The sequence below is a fragment of the Equus caballus genome, chromosome 3, assembly GCF_041296265.1.
Source record: "Equus caballus isolate H_3958 breed thoroughbred chromosome 3, TB-T2T, whole genome shotgun sequence".
Taxonomy (NCBI): Eukaryota; Metazoa; Chordata; class Mammalia; order Perissodactyla; family Equidae; genus Equus; species Equus caballus.
Window position 1 is genome coordinate 63964353 of NC_091686.1, and position 16679 is coordinate 63981031.

The 16679-nt window shown below is 41.1% G+C and overlaps 1 protein-coding gene across 5 annotated transcripts in view; it reads right to left on the reverse strand.

The window, feature by feature from the left end:
- FRAS1 (Fraser extracellular matrix complex subunit 1) overlaps nt 1–16679 on the reverse strand; it is a 419338-nt gene that overhangs the window by 150437 nt on the left and 252222 nt on the right. For 4 of the 5 annotated variants that reach the window (XR_011437076.1, XM_023637883.2, XM_001492146.6 and 1 more), the window contains exons 21-27: nt 15426–15578; nt 15028–15174; nt 9551–9697; nt 6762–6902; nt 5706–5846; nt 4070–4207; nt 758–1028 (exon numbers count right to left, since the gene is read on the reverse strand). Coding sequence is in view for 4 of the 5 variants with exons in the window: in XM_023637883.2 (XP_023493651.2) it covers nt 758–1028; nt 4070–4207; nt 5706–5846; nt 6762–6902; nt 9551–9697; nt 15028–15174; nt 15426–15578 (1138 nt within the window). In the remaining variant the exon portion in view is untranslated. The remainder of the gene's footprint in view (nt 1–757; nt 1029–4069; nt 4208–5705; nt 5847–6761; nt 6903–9550; nt 9698–15027; nt 15175–15425; nt 15579–16679) is intronic. The other variant, XM_023637884.2, reaches the window with a different exon arrangement.

Consider the following 16679-nt stretch of genomic DNA (forward strand, 5'->3'; position numbering starts at 1 on the left):
TGTGTCCTTATCACTGGCCCATGGGTTTCAATGCCTTGTTTATACATATAGTCTCCAAATTATCTGCACTAATGAGGCAGAGCAGAGTGAAGGATAATCCAAGAGGCTAATCTTTGGGGTGCATTCTTCTATTTCTGTTTAGCAGATTTACTCTGCTAATTATATGGCTGGTATTTGCTTAGGTTAGTGTTAACATTCAACTGCATTCCTGAAGCATATGTCAGCTGGAGTGGGGAAGACAGCCAGAAGTGTGTTAGGCATCAGGGGAAAACTGGATCAGGCTTAAAATTTAACCACAATTAATTCCATAAAGTGGATAATAAAAAGTTAACTATGACCTTTAGTTTCTTTCCAACTCTGAAATTCTAGGAACCATATACCACCTTGAAAAGTATGGACTCCATCCTCTGGCCACTCCCTACTCCCAGTGTATTAACTTAATGTTGAAGAAGCAGCTGTAGCATCTGGGTATATAATACGTTTTGTTTCTACTGGGCCAAAAAACTGGGTAATTGTTCTAGGAACTTTCCTGTCACATCAGAGAATTACCCATAATTATGTGATAAAATGAAAATACCGCTAACAGAAGCACACTCTCTGAGCAATTATGGTGAAATGATGACAGGCAGCTGAAAGCGTTTGGCATTTGTAGAGTATCGATCTTCCCCAGAAGAGAAGAGACAGCTATTGAGAAGAGGGAGGGGCACGAAGCACCGATGGAAAGGAGGCAGGAGGAAAACAACGAACACTGAGTCACCTGGGTTTTTCTTTGCTGTGCACAAAACGCACTTTTTTCGCATTCACATCTTTCCAGCTAAAATGGCTGGCCTTGTCGAGCTGAACCTCTTTTCCATTCCTTGCGAGCACCAGCTGACCATTGGTGGGAGTGCTCACGACATGGAACAGGAGGTCTTCAATATTGCCATCCTGGTCTTGAACATTCAGGAGGGAAAAATCCAGGGGCTTCATTGAACCAATTGCAAGGGAGAGGGAACCATTCACATGGAGACTAGGGGTGTGTGTTTTGCCTGGAAAACACAGGAGTCCAAAGGTCAGGCTTGGTACATTCAATAGTTAGGTTATTTATTTTTTTTTAAAGAAATAGGCTTGTAACGTTCATTCAGAGCTACAAAGTTGAGACTCTTGGCGACTGTACATTATAAGCCTCCTAATCCAGTGGTTCTCACCCTGGATGCACATGAAAATAACACAGAATCTCGATGTAACCATACAACTCCTAGAAGAAAATACAGGAGAAAATCTTTGATCTCAAATTAGGCAATGCTTTCTTAAATATGACACAAAAGCACAACTGACAAAAGAAAAAAATAGATAAATTGGACATCTTTAAAATTAAAATCTTTTGTGCTTTAAAGGACACCAGCAAGAAAGTAAAAAGGCAACCCACAGAATGGGAGAAAATATTTGCATATCATATATCTGAAAAAGGACCTGTAGCCAGAATATATGAAGAACTCTTACAACTCAATAAAAGACAAATAACCCAGTTTTAAAATAGGCAAAACATGTGAATAAACATTTCCCCCAAGAAGATGTACAAAAGGCCAATAAGCACATGAAAAGGTAGTCAACATAATTAGTCATCAGGGAAACGTGAATCAAAACCACAACGTGATACCACTTCACACCCACCAGGGAGGACAATAAAAAGTGTTTCTGAAGATGTGGAGAAATTGGAACCCTCACATGTTGCTGGTGGGAATGCAAAATGGTGCAGCTGCTTGGGAAAAACAGTCTGGCAGTTCCTCAAACAATTAAACATAGAGCTACTATATGGTCCTGCAATTTTACCCCTAGGCATATACCTAAGAGAACTGAAATGTACGTCCACACAAAAACTTGTACACGAATATTCAAAGCAGCATCACTGATAATAGCCAAAAAGTGGAAAGAATCCCAATGTCCATTAAGTGATGAATGGATAAACAAAATGTGGTATACCCATACAGCGGAATATTATTCAATCATAAAAAGAAATGATATACTGATCCATGTTCCAACCTGGATGAACCTTGAAAATATTATGCCAAGTGAAAGAAGGAAGACATAAAAGGCCACATATTATATAATTCCATTTATGTGAAATGTCTAGAACAGGCAAATTCATAGAGACAGGAAGTAGGATTAGTGGTTGCCACAGGCTGGGACAACTAGGCAATTGGGAGAAACTGCTAATGGTTATTGGCTTTCTGTTTAGGGTGATCAAAATATCCTGGAATTAGATCGTGATTTGCAATAACATGGATGGACCTTGAGAGAATTATGTTACGTGAAATAAGCAGCAAGAGAAAGATAATCTGTGTATGACTCCACTCATATGAGGAATTTAAAACTATGGACCAAGAACAGTTTAGTGGATACCAGGGGAAAGGTGGGGTGGGGGGTGGGCACAAAGGGTGAAGTGGTGCACCTACAACATGACTGACAAACATTAATGTACAATTGAAATTTCACAAGATTGTAACCTATCAATAACTCAATAAAAAAAAAAACTGGAAAAAAAAATATCCTGGAATTAGATCGTGGTGATGGTTGCATAACTTTGCGTGAATATACTAAAAGTCACCGAATTGTATACTTTAAAGGGTGAATTCTATGGTATGTGAATTATACCTCAATAATAGTAACAATAAACAATCACATAGGGATGTTTTAAAACAATACCATACTTGGGCTCCACCACCAGAGATTCTGACTTAGATGTTCTGAGGTAGGACTTTAGATTTTGCGAACTCCTCAGGTAATCCTAATGGGCTGCCAGGTTTGAGAACAACAGTCTTATTCTAATACATTTGTCATATCTACCATCAGATCCATCAAGAGTAGGAAAAGAGGGAAGTGCCTGATACCATTTGCTAGAACAGTACAGTTAATCTACAATGAAGTAGAATTATCAGTGGTTTATATTCAGAATTCACGTGGAGATATATACTTTGTTCTAAAATTTTACAATCTCTGTCCATAGGAAACATCTGATGGATGAATTAGGATTTCCGAACATGATGTGGTATTCGTTCTGTCTCCTGCCCAGACTTTAATTGGTAGTGTTTTCTTCTACAAGTAGGTCAGACAGGACAGTTTGGGAATGCCAAGTTTCAGGAGGACTACTTCTGCTGTAAGATTACTCTAAGAAGGTGAAATTCATTTTCACAAGTTGACTTGTACTACGTCCGAAGAGAAGTAAGCTGACTTTTAAGTACTTGGGGTTTCCAGAAGGATCCCAATAAAATAAGCCAAAGATACTTTTCCCCACAGAAAGTCCTAATATCTTTAGAGGTCAGAAATATAGAAACAGAAAATATGGTTGACTGTGGGGGTCAAAATATGCCTCATGTTATTGATGAAGGACACTCAAAAGCCAAGGAATGCTCAGCTATAATATAACTCCCAAGGTTCATTCACCTATAAAACTTCTGAGTTCAAAATTAAGACTGAATTTAGATTTGCTTCTCTTTGTTGTTCAAGGTGAAGTGTCCACTGATGTGTTGGACAAGCCTAGCTCCATTCCTTTAGCATGCTGTGTTATTCTTAATGGCAAACAGCGTGGCTTGAAATCCATTCACTTGAAACATATGACCCTCATGGGGCAGGCTCCTCGTACTATTTATTATTTATTTATCATTCATCTCCAGTGTGTACACGAAAGATGTACCATTACACTCTAGCATAATTAGCTCTACAAGTCTATGTAAATATGAATAAATTATATGTGTGTGTAGCTATACATATATAAGTATATATGTAATTTTCTACAACATGACTGTATGTAGTTCAGGAACATAACTTTTCTGCCAAATTTCTGATCTAATAGTTGTGACTTTTAAAGCACAGATTGCCTCTTTTTCCCTTCCAAAAATCTTAGAAGTTGAGTTTTCTCAATTTTCCACCTTCTATAAACAGTCTCTTATTCCTTAGCAGCACCAGGGGTTTTTCCCAGAACAGGAATCCAGCGTTTTACATCACATGAGCCAACTGCATCTGTAAACTCTGCCTTTGCATGGAGAAACTACAGATGAATTCACCAGACCATCAGAGCAGAAGCACTTACCAGCACATGTGTCATTAGAGTGGGCAGATAAGCCAGGAACACAGTTGGAAACACAAAGGCCATTCTTCAGAAAGAACCCGTGGCCACAGAGGTGACACCGGTCCCTGCGGCTGCATTGCAAGCATGCCCGAGGGCAGGCTATCAAAGAGAGGACACACTAAGTGAGGCGTAGCAAAGGCACAGGCACCAGCTCGGGCCATCAGTGATAGAGAAACGAAGAGTGAGAGCACAGCAACACAAGACCCCCAACTAGCAAAAGGGAATTCCAACTGAACTCCAACTGTTTCCTATGGAATTTCAGAGAGAGTTGATCTGCCCTCAGAGGGAAAGTGAATACAGAGGAGCAGCCTCGCTCACATACTGCTATCCGAAAATTCTGCACGTAAATGGATTGTCTGAAAAGTTAACCATACTGCCTTTAAGAGAGGACGTTCATAGTGATTAAGAGCACAGGCCCTTCCTGGGTTCCACCTCTACCACTTACCAGCTATCGACCTTAGGCAAGTTCCTTTAACAATCTGTGCTGCAATTTCCTAGTCTTAAAAGTGGGGATAGTTCTAGCACCTAAGGCAAATAACTGTTGGGAGGATTACATGTGTTGTAAGTGAAGTGACGAGAGCAGAGCCTGGCACACAAAAGGCCACAACTGCACCACTATAGCTGCTACTCTTATATTATTAATATTATTTTAAATGCATGAGGGGAGTGAGCCATCTAAAGGACCATAGGCTTATTTATTTGGGTCACGTTAATAATATCCTATAAATTGAGTGCTTGTGGCCTAATTTTGCTGCTTCCTTAGTTGAGATTTTGCTATACAGAGGCGGTGCAGCATAGTTTTAAGGGCCCTGGACTGGAATCAGAAAACTTGAGTTTAATATCTGATTTTATGTTGCCCTGGTTAATACTCTTAAGCCTCTTTTTTTTTTACTTGTAAAATAGGAGTCATAGTTTTTGCCATATTTTACCAAGTCATTGTGAACATTAAAAGAGATAATGCAGATGGAGGTAATTTGGTGAAATGTAAAATGCCACACCTTGGCAATGGCATTTTTATTAAATGTCAGGTATTCTTTAAAGTGGGGCACATGGTGCCAAGTTTTGATAGAAATGATGAGAACAAACTGAAGACTCTTGTGGATAACTCAACGGACAAGGAGGTTAAGACTTTGGGTTTAACTTTAGTTTAATAATAAAAGTTCAGTGTGTCTCACTAAATTGCCCACAGAAATCCTATTCTTCAAGGATATTATGCCAATATCAGGGTCATCGGTAATTTAGTCTACACACTGAAAATCCTGTGCCCATATCAATAGGGCTGGTCCACTCTTAATGGATACCTCACCTTAGTTCAATAGAAGGCTTACATTCCATAAAATACTGGCTTTGTTTCCATAAAGTCCTTTAGGGACAATATCGATTTTGTACAAGAGAATTATTGGCCTGCACTTCCATATTCTATTTAACTAGCAATTGGCAGATGTGCATGCGAAGCCATCAATTATTTAGGCCAAGCTCCCTGGGTTTTCATTCTGCTTCTAACTCAGATTCTCCTTGGTTACCTGAGAATAAGCACACCTGACTTACTGGCTGCCCTCACTGCTTTCCAGAGAACTCAGCACGATCTCCAGGTTACCTGTGCATTTGTGATCTGCATGTTCTGCAAAGTACCCCTTCCCACATTCCTGGACACACTGGGCTTCCAAGAGGAGAAATGGCCCTTCACAGCGGGTACACTCATGGGGACCTTGGCACTGGAGACAGTGGCTGTTGCAGCCTGAAAGACAAAAGTCAAGTCAACAGGAATGCGTATGGCTTTCCAAGGGGCCCCTGGACCTCATGGCGAGGCAGTATTAGATGGCAATCAGCAATACAACCTGATGTGCTGAGCAAAGCAGCAGACTAGGAGTCTGGATTCTGGTTGTGACTGCTGTACTTACCAGCTGGGTGACTGAGAACTAGTCACTCCACTTCTCTGAGCCTCAGTGTTTTCTCCTATAAAACGGACATACAGTCCCACCCAGCTCCCTGGATGAAGATCAAATTAAATAATGGAAAATACGAAGCAAACTATAAATTGACAGATATTAGCCATTACTGTTGTTACTAACTAGTTCTTGGCCCTCTGTACCCCTTGACTGAAATGTCACTACTTCCTGACTCACCCTGTCAGTTATCAGAGTCTCCAAGGAATGCTGTCTGTGTACTTTGGGTGGGCATTTCAGGGGCTGACGATTGTGTGGTATTAACTTGAGGCTGAAGGGGGTACTGGGCCAGAGACAGGTGATGGTGAGATATATGGTATATGGAGGGTTATGGGAGGCAGCTGGTGGAATAATATCATCTTGCCATGTGCTCAAATGACCAGAGTACACAGACCTCCCTATCTGGAGGAGAGGACTGTCCAATTTTTAAGGAAATCCAAAAATTATGGTCAAAATGTATCTGTTTGCGAAGTCATATACCCCCAAGATTCCCATACTGACCTCAAATTTTAGCAAATGTTGTATTGGGGCATAGGAGAAGAAAAGGGGGACATTTTTACTTTAACAAAGAAAAGCTCCTAGGAAAGAAACCAGAAATTGGATAAAAAGCCAGAAAGGAAACTTGTCACAGCCTCCTTCTCAGAACAGTAAAAATCAGAGGCGGCTGAAGCTTGGATGAGCACAGAGCAGGGGCTCCAGACACTTACTCTTGCAGAGGCCCGAGTCCTGGTAAAACGATGGGGAGCATTGCTCCACGCAGGCCCCGTCCTGGAGAACATAGCCCTCGATGCACTGCAGGCAGTCTGTCCTCAGAGGCCCGCTGCACGCATTGCAACTCCAGTCACACTCTAGAAAGAAAGTCTACGTTAGATCAGCTTTCATTCTGTCTACCCTCATCCCTGTGACTAATTTATGAGGACGCTGTCTGCAGCTGCATGGGGTGAAGTGAGGACACCCTAAGAGATGTCAGATACGTGAGCTCTAACGAGGTTCTGCTTGTAGCAGCCTGAATGCCTCTCTGAGGTTTAGTGTTTCCTAATTATGTTAGACACGGGCACGTACAAGAATCACTCCACGCTCGTGCAGAGCCTGCTTGTCAGCGGGGCTGCCAAGGAGCCACATCAACTTGATCTTATTCCATGGGCCCCAGAGTTCTTTATTCCTAAGCCAGGGCATCTCCATGCAAAGCCTGCTATAGGGTGTAGCCTCCACAAACCTAATCTGGACCTCCTCCAATAGGCTAGGCTCAAGAAGGATGTCAGAGACTTAACCAAGAATGCCGTGTGCTGCCTTCACTGACACCAGCCACATGACTCACTACCTCTCAACAATAAGGTGTTCACCAACATGACAGAAAGAACCAATAATGTTGGAATTAAATGGAGCATAAAGGAACTGTCCAGACATAAAGCTTACTGAAATAACAGAAGATCTCATTTAGAGCGGTAGAACTGACTCATTTACATGCACCTATGTGTTCAACAAGCATCCATGAGACGTGCAACACTGAACAGTGGGTATAAAGTGGGTAGACCTTGCCTTCAAGGAGCTTACACTTTCATGGGTTCCAGCCCTGGATGTGCACCCAAATAAGCCAGGGGATTTGTTAGAAACGCAGATCATCAGGCTCAACGTCAGAACTACCAAGTCAGTCTCAGGGATTGGGACTCAGGAAAGCATGTTGCTGCTCCTACTGTTGTTTTTGTTATTACGATTATTATAGTTGTTGTTACTGCTGCTGTGATTTTTAATGGCCCCAGCTTTTCTGATACCTGAGAAAGCTCATGTTTGAAAGCAAAAGTTCTAGCCAGTAAGGTAAGTCCATCTCGTATGGAAGATAGGACAGAGAGCATGGTTAAAGACTTGGGTTTTGAAGTTAGGCAAGTCTGTATTCAAGTCATGGCTTCGTCACTTTTTATCTGCATATCTTACATGCCTTCCTTAATCTTTTTGAGCCTCAGTTTCCTCATCTGTAAAACAGGGGTAAGAATAGTACCTATTCTGTAAGGCTACTATGAAGATTAACTGAAATAATGAAGGTAAAGAAGTTAGCACAGTGCCTGGCACATGGTAACAGGTTCATAAATGTTTGCTGCCGAACTGTTTTTCTTTGAGAACCTATGTCCACTCAGTACTGCCTCACTCCTCCAACCCTCCCCACTAAGAAGCTGGAGAAACCTCTCATTAGTCACCTTTCTCTCTTCTTCAATGCAATATTTCTAAGTCCTGAAGACTTAGAATGTTAATGTGCAAGATAGTACACGTGCTTCCAAGAAGATTTATAAAGTTAATCTCACTCATTTATTTGGCTGAATCAGTCCTAAGGGAAAATGACTAAAACAGAGCCTTGAAAACTGCCAGCATATTTATGAAATCATTCACAATGGAAGGATTTGTGATAATCTTGTTTTTCGCCGCAAACTGACAACCCCTGGTTAGAAGGGAAAAAATAGAAAAGCTTCTGTGGTCTTGAGCACAGCGGACCACCTAAGTTGACAACCAAGTAGAATTTCTTGGAATGGAAACTGTGCAATTTTGCAAAGACTTAAAGCATCCCAAGTTTACTTGACAGATGTTTGACCTCTATATCTGAGCCCTAGCTCCTCTGGCAGAACCAGAGAGATGGGGGAAACGTGGAATGGAGGAATAGAGAAGGAAAATGGAACAGGAGCAAGGAAAATTCATCCTTTAACTCGGTTTTTCCCCTTGTTGAGCACGGCCATTCAAAGAGTACAAGCCTCAAGAATTCCAACCATTGGAAAACAAGGAAAACGGCACCCGGTTTTTGACATCACCTCCTTATAAACTCCTTGAGGTCAGGCACTGCGTCTTCACTCATTTAAGTATGTTAAGCAGAGGTGAACAAATCAGACACAACTCCTGTCCTTATTAAGTATAGAGTCGGGCAGTCTAGAAGTGTCATATGCATGCCTCCAGGGCCTGGGAAGGTAACGTACATCTTTGAAATAGGCCTCATGCAGTAGAAGAGGGAATGGTGGGGACTGTGGGGCCCTGAAGAGAACATGCTCCACTCAACAAGAGATGACAGCTACTCATCTCCAGCTGCCTGTTGCATTGTGGGAATACAAATGCAATATCGCCACATCTTCTGACTTTTTCAAAAGAAATTGAAAATCTCAATTTTTATATGTGAAGTTTTCTGATTTTTAAAAGATAAATAATTAAAAATTTTAAAACAGTACAATATGAGGTGGGCCAAGAAAAACATATCTCAGGCCAAATACAACCTGAGGGTTTCCACTTTGCCACCTCTGGTCTAGTTACTGATACTTTGCACAATGCCTGGCACATCGTAGGTGTTCAAAAATATTTGCTTAATGAATGAACATATACATACATACACAATGACTTCTTGCTACCATCAGAGAAAGTCTAAACACATGACAGTATTTTCCCCATGTGAGAGATTGGACATCTATAGTTAAGGGGCATCACTGAGTAAAAGAATCCTTGTACAATTCTGGAAGAGCTTTACCTTTGCATGTGTTGGTAGAGAAGTCAAGATAGTACTGTGGAGCACAGCTCTCATACTGACAATCCCCAAAGAGCAGGACCTTGTTTGGATCTCGGCAGGAGGTACAGCTGCCCTGTGAATCACAGCTTCCACAATGTGTACTGCATGCTGCGCAGATAGAAAAGGAAAATGACCGGATCATTACAATTGCAAATACTGAAGCACTGATCAAACCTGGACAGATGCTGCAAAGGAACACAGCCCTGCTCCAACCTGGTCTTTAATTATGGCTTATAACCCTCCCCTGTGATCAAGAGAAACAGAAAACGTTAGTCTTATTTTCCAGAATAAAATCTTATTTTCCAGAGAACATAAATTATAAACCCAAGAATGGAAATCCCACAACTAAATTGCCCTGTGATTCAGCAACAGAATTTATACTTACTCCAAGATCTCTGAAATAATAGTCCAGAGTTTTATTTGAACCCTACGTCTTAAGGAATCAAGCCCCCTATAGTTCATGACGTAGATTTAGATTTTTGTTTGATGTCAAGATTAGAATTAAGCATCAACTTTATTTTGGAGCTCAGGAAATCCCATATTTTAAGACACAAAGGATTTAAAGGTGACCTGGCTTATTGATTTGCCCCGCTGTGATTCTTAGCAGCCACTTAATTCAGGCATTCAGGGACGATCCTCAAATCAGGTCATGCTTATACCCTTCCTAATTTAACAACTGGCAATTCTCCATCTACTCAGTTTCATGCTAGAAACCTTGGAGTCTATCTTGACACCTCCCTTTCTCTCACTTCTAATCCAATCACTCATTGGATCCTACTTACTCAAACTCACCTAAATAATTTTCAGAACTTTTTGTTTTTCTCCATATCCACAAATGCCAACACATCCAAACTAGCATCATCTTCTACTGGATTATAATCACAGCCTCAGTTTCCCCATAACCAGTTTGACCTCCCTTGCATTCTACTTTCCATGTACCCACAAGAGTGATTTTTTTACTCATACTGCCCAGGTTTTCATCTACAAACTCATATCTTTCTTCAGTCCTGGAAAATTTGCAACCATTGTTTCTGCAAATATTTCTCCTACATCATTACCTCCATTCTTTCTACCTAGAAATCTTAACGCACGTATTTGAATCCTCTCAATATAACCTCCAAGTCTCTTGACTTTCACTCTCATTCACTCTTTAGCGTCTTCTTCCAGAAGTCCCTCCCTGACTCTCCACAATAGACGAGGTCTCCCAGTTACTGCTCCACAGCACCCTTAACATTCTATTCATGCCATACATATTTTCATTTAACCGAGTATTTAACATTTGTATCCTTTAAGCAGTAAGCTTCATGAAAACAAAAACCAGGTTTGTTTGTTCCTTGCAATAGTCCCCAGCACTAGCTGGTTATCTAGCGTATAGTAGGTGTTCAATAAACACTTGCTAGATAAATGAAAGAAGCCAGATATTGTAATTATATATACTCAAGCGCTAGCAACTCTGCCTCATTCTGAAATCTTCTCTAAGTATGTGCCAGAGGAAAAGTCTAGAGAGTGATCTTGTGAGTTAATGATCTCAAGGACATCAAAGCGTGTGGCATGGTGCAGGAAAATCACCTGCCTGTAAAATTAAAAGAAAAAGAAAGTCCTCTTGTTTCACCAACAAGAAACGCCATCAGTATAAAACATTAATTAGAATATGTAGATTGGTAATGAAAGGTCCTAGGAAAATTCTAGATTGGATTTTCAAACAGATAGTTTAAGAATAATTAGAAAAGAATATTTTAATTGTTGGAAACTTATACGAAACTAAACTTTTATACTTTTTATGGCTAAAATTTCTACACGTGGTGTATTGTAATTTTGGCAAAGGGTTTGACAAAAATCCCAAACATAAACTTGTGAATAGAAAAATGAGGTGGGGTCTAGTGTGGTAGGTGGATTTAAAGATGGCTAAATGCACACTCAAAAAGTTATCAGTAAATCTTTGTAATTGGTCAAAGAAATGTCTAACATTTAGTAGAATATTTAGTAGTTTACTAACATTTGGTGGAATATTATGATGAAGTCACTTTTTTACTTGATCAATATTTTTGTTAATGGCTTTAATGAAAACAAAGAAATCAAGCTAATGATATTCAATATGCCACAAACACCTATATAGAATAAAGCTGGTTAAGTTTCACCAGCTGAAAGAACAACTCGAACTTACTTTAGCCAGATGAAGCAATAAACTAAAAATAATCAGATGAAATAAGCAAAACCGTAAGTAAAGTCTTTCATTTATGTTCTGTAACCAACTGCAAAAATAGAGGAGACAGAAGACCTGTTTAGACAGCAGTTCCTATAAAAAATGATCTAAGAATTTTAGTTGACTAAAAGCTTACTAAAAGTGTGATATGATCCCTAGAGAAACTAACAATCTTAAGCTGAAAAACCTTCACGTAACCTAAATGTCACCTGGAGCCCCCTGCTTGACATGAAGCTGCAAAATGAGGCCCAAATGCCAGGTCCTCAGCTTGGGGTGACAGGTTGATGCCCTGACCTGATGGCTCAGAGTTTCTTGCAGTTCACTTCCTCAAGCTTCTGTCTGCCTCCATGTTCTTGAGGTTCTTTTATGCAGTCTTTCATTCCCCCTGGGAACCTCCAAGTATAACTCAGCCCCTTCATTGACTTCCAAAAGAAATGGATTCATGCCGAGCATTTTGAAATGTTAGAAGACTATATGGAGGATTTGGACGGATGCAGGAGTGTGACGCCGAGGAGCAGAGGGCTTCTACCATTTCTATCTGAACCTTCTTCCTCTCTCATCAAACCCCTCATCCCTCTCAAAGGCACTCCACAAATGATCTCATCTCACTCACAACAGGTATGCACATACCAAAGCCCCTTTGGGGTCTCAGCTTCCATCTCCAAAGGAATGTGAGGAATGAGGCTTTTCTTCATCTTATTATATTCTGACCACCCAGGTATTAGTCGCATTGCAGTCATGTTGGTGTGACCATATCTGGAGTACCAGGTGCAGTTCTCTGAGGTCACTGACCCCATAGAAAGTGCCAAGAGGCCAGTGAAGAAGGTGGTGACTAGACTGGAAACCAGTGAGGGAAGCAAGGATAGACTATAACCATTGTTCTTCGAAGAGGAAGGGACCTCACAGCTTATGAAGTCCATACTCCCTCTTAAATAGGCCTGTTTCCTACCACAGCTCTAAGAGATGGTCATCCATTTCTGTTTAAGGACTCCATTGGCTCCAGTTCTGCCTGACGCAGAGAAATCCAAGTGGGAGAATGACAGCTAATTTCACACTTTTGAAGGTAATCATGTGACTGAGGGAGGAGAATTATTCTATCTTGCTCCAGAGGGAAGTTCTAGGGCCAATGAGAAAGAACTGTCAAACAACTAAATGACTACCACGCCCTAGCAATGCAGCTGGCTTCCTTCCTCATCTGCAGAGTCTGTGAGGGGGAGTGAGAAAGAATCTCTGCGCTGGGTGCAAGGCTGGCTTGGGTAGCCCTGGAGGTCCCCTCCCACTCTGGAGCAATACGGTTCAACTACTGAGAACCTCATTTATCATCTGTTTTTTAAAGTTTCTGTCTCAACCGGTCATCCTTAAATTTCAGAGCTCTATATGTAACTTCCAAAGGTTTCTATAATCAGAATCCAGACAGCTCTCTCTTCTATAATACGGTTATTAATGCCTCCCCTTAATACTGATTATATTTCCCTAAAAGCCCTTTACCCCACAATTTCTAACACTGTCAGGCCTATACTTGTCTATAATGATGAGCATTAGAAAGGGAAATTGTTGATTTTTTTTTACTTTTAGAAATTCAAATATCCCAACTTAGGGGCAGGCTTTATTCAGTCTTTGAAAGAATGAAACTTAAGCTTTAGCGAAGGACTAAAGTTAGGAGATTCTTATTTAACTGAAATACTCTCTAAAATCCTATTTACATGGTAGCATAGCAAACGCATTTGTGCAGAGATCTCCTTTCACCAAGGCAAAAGCTTCTCAGAAGAAAAATATTTAATGCAACATATTTTTGTTGCCTATACTCCATATAACGGGTTCTATTTTTTCTTTTGAACTTTTATTTCTGTGATTCCACTGCTGTGAAGAGCTTCATAAATCTAAGTCACTATTCTCTACCAACACTCCCGTGCTCTTGAACAGAACATCTAAGTATTTCATTCATGTCTCTTGTGTTACGGACTCTACAGATCTGCCAGACAGTTGGTATATACCAAGCAAAGTTTTTGTTACAAAAGTAAAGAAATCTTTCCACTGGTCCAAAGAGGGATTTTATCTCTGGTGTCGCAATAGATGATGCAAAATGATGAGTTCCACATAACTTCATTTCAAATGCAAATCCCTGCAAGCTTCTCATAAACTAACAGTAAGACCTTTCTATCTATAAAATATAAATCTCTTTTACTGCTTGCTTTGCCTTTCATTTCAGATGATGATAACAAAAATAGCTGACCTATACTGAAGGCTTACTCTCTGCTAGGGTCTGTGCGAAGTGCAATAACATTAGAAGTAGATACTATTATAATCCCCCTTTGACAGAAAAAGAAACAGGTGTAGCGGTTAACTCACATGCGCAAGGTCACAAAGGATTTGTCCTTCAGTCACCTGCGTCTAGAGCCCACTTTCCTAACTACTACTCTGTAATGCCTTCAACCTGGGACTTCCGAGGACATCAAATGAAATATCAGCACTGTATTTGTTACCTGCCATTTTCAAAAGGAGAAAGTATAACAAAATTATTTTGCAAATGACACTTTAGTGATTGAAATAAAGTAAGCTCCCTCAGCCTATCTCAAAATTGTTCCTTCATCTGTGAAGGATTTCCTAATTTCTTTCCACTCAGATTTGCCCTTTCCCTAATTTATCCTCTTTGTTTTGCCTGACTCAGGCAATTAATCATACTTTGACTTATTTGAAAAATAAGACATCTATAAAAGTAACTCTCACACAAGACAAAATAACTACTGTTTGGGCAGAAACTAAATGCTTTGTAGCATGTCAAGCCTTGCACGGTGTCAATATTCAACAAATACATGTCGAAAACAAATTAAATCTGGAGAAGTGCTTAGGCCACTGATTGAGTCCTAGATTGGGCTCTCTTCTCTGTCAGGACTTCAGAATTGAATTGCGGAGAGAAACCATAAGATGAAACAGAAGAATTCTTTTATTTTTTGAATGAGATAACTAGAGACCAGAGAGGTTAAATGACTGACCCGAGATCATACAGCTAGTACTTACAGAGTAGGTACAGGTGATCTCCAGCCCAGCATTTCCAATTAGGCTGATATCTGAGATATAATCTGTTAAAGGCAACCATAGGCCTTTGTAGATTAATTTTCTTCCTTTTATAAAAACAAAGGCCACCAGGTGAGACTATGGTAGCAAGAACTTCATATTTCCTTCAGCGACCCCAGAAGAGCAGGGAAGGAGAGAAAGTTAATTTTTAAAAACCTACGTTGACAAGCATGGTTGTCATCGAGATAGTGCCCTGGAAAGCAGGTGGTGCTGCAGGTACCAAGATGGGACAGAACGAGGTCGGTGTCACATGAGGAGCAGGAGAAGGGTCCTCTGCCCTGGCAGGTTCTGCAGGAGGAATGACATTCTGCAGAGGGAAAAGAAACGCAGAGAGAACTTATGAAGCTGAACTCCCTTCCACAGCAGCATCCCAAGAGCTGTTAATAAAAGCCCCAGGGCTGAGAGCGTCAGCTGGGCTGGGTCATTGTCCCACAGTGTGCTTCCTGCCTCCTCTCTCTCTCTTTCTTTTTCTCTCGCGGCAAGTTCAAGCCTTCTCAGCTCTGCCCTAAAGAGAAGCTCATGAGGCACTGCCAGCTCCCGTGTCCAGCACTTACTCACTTTTACAAGCTCCTCTCTCTGCGTAGTATCCAGAAGGGCAATCAGGAACGCAGTGGTCCCCTAGCAGCAGGTACCGGGCATTCTGGCACCTCAGACAGATGCTCCCAGTGTTGTGGAGATCAGCTGCACAGTGCTGGCACAGCGGATGGCAGTCTGGAGAAGACAGGGGAGCACAGAGAAGGCATGGATGCCATGAGCACCAAGTCTCATCACGCCACCAAAGGGCAGAAGGGACTGCAATTCCCACCGCTGTAGCACAGCCAGCCAGAGGGCAGCCCAAACGCAGGATGTGCCTGTAAAGCAGAAACTTGGGAGCTGTGCAAATTGTGTGTTTGAGGTTTCTAGCAAATGCCTAAGGTCCAGCACAGCAACTGAGTTTTCACCCCTTTGCAACTGAACAACCTTCAAGTACTAGGGCAGTATGTGACAGCTACTTGCTTGGGGTATAGAGAGAACTGTCAGACTAACAAAAACAGTATCCTCAGTACTATCAACATTTGCCCCAAGGGCCCCGAGAACTCGAGTATGGCGTGCCCCTATTCACAGTGCTCCTGAGCTACGCTCAGTGCCCTTCACATGGCTCCTTCTCACAGACATGGCCTTCCAGAGTCAGGATACAGTCTCAGGCATTGGTGTAAAGGAATGGTTGAGTTGGTGGACAACTTTAGTCTTTAACTAGAGGTAAAGTTATGAAGAAGACTCGTAAGTTGAAAAGTCATTTTCACGACCTGATACATAGTTCACAGAAGCTCTGTTGTACCAGTTGTGACTAAAGCTTTAAGACCAATTATCTCGTACAGCCAGCACTATATCTTGTTCTCTCCCATATAACACTCATCCTTTAACTAAAGAACTTCATTGTGTTCAGCTCCCACTGTAGGTGAAAAGCTTTAAGTGGTAATTACCCTTAAGTCCCATTTACCATCCTCCCTAAGTCCCATTTACCATCTTCCACCCCAAAGGTGGAAGAAAATCCACAAATCCTGAATTACCCACCAAAATGAAAAAGGAGTAAAAACCTAGGAAAAGAGAAGAAAGAGTTCTCATTATAGGGCCTTTCCATCTTGCCCTGTAGGATTCAAAGCACCATTTGCATTTGCCAATGCACCACTCAGAGACCAGATGCATCTTGCTTCACCTCAAAGTCTTGTAGATATTGTGATTTCTAGTGATGTTTAGACTAAAAAATCCTTGTCAATAAAACATTGCCTGTCCCCTGAAATCTGTTAAAACAGGTCTTTTTCTCTATACCCT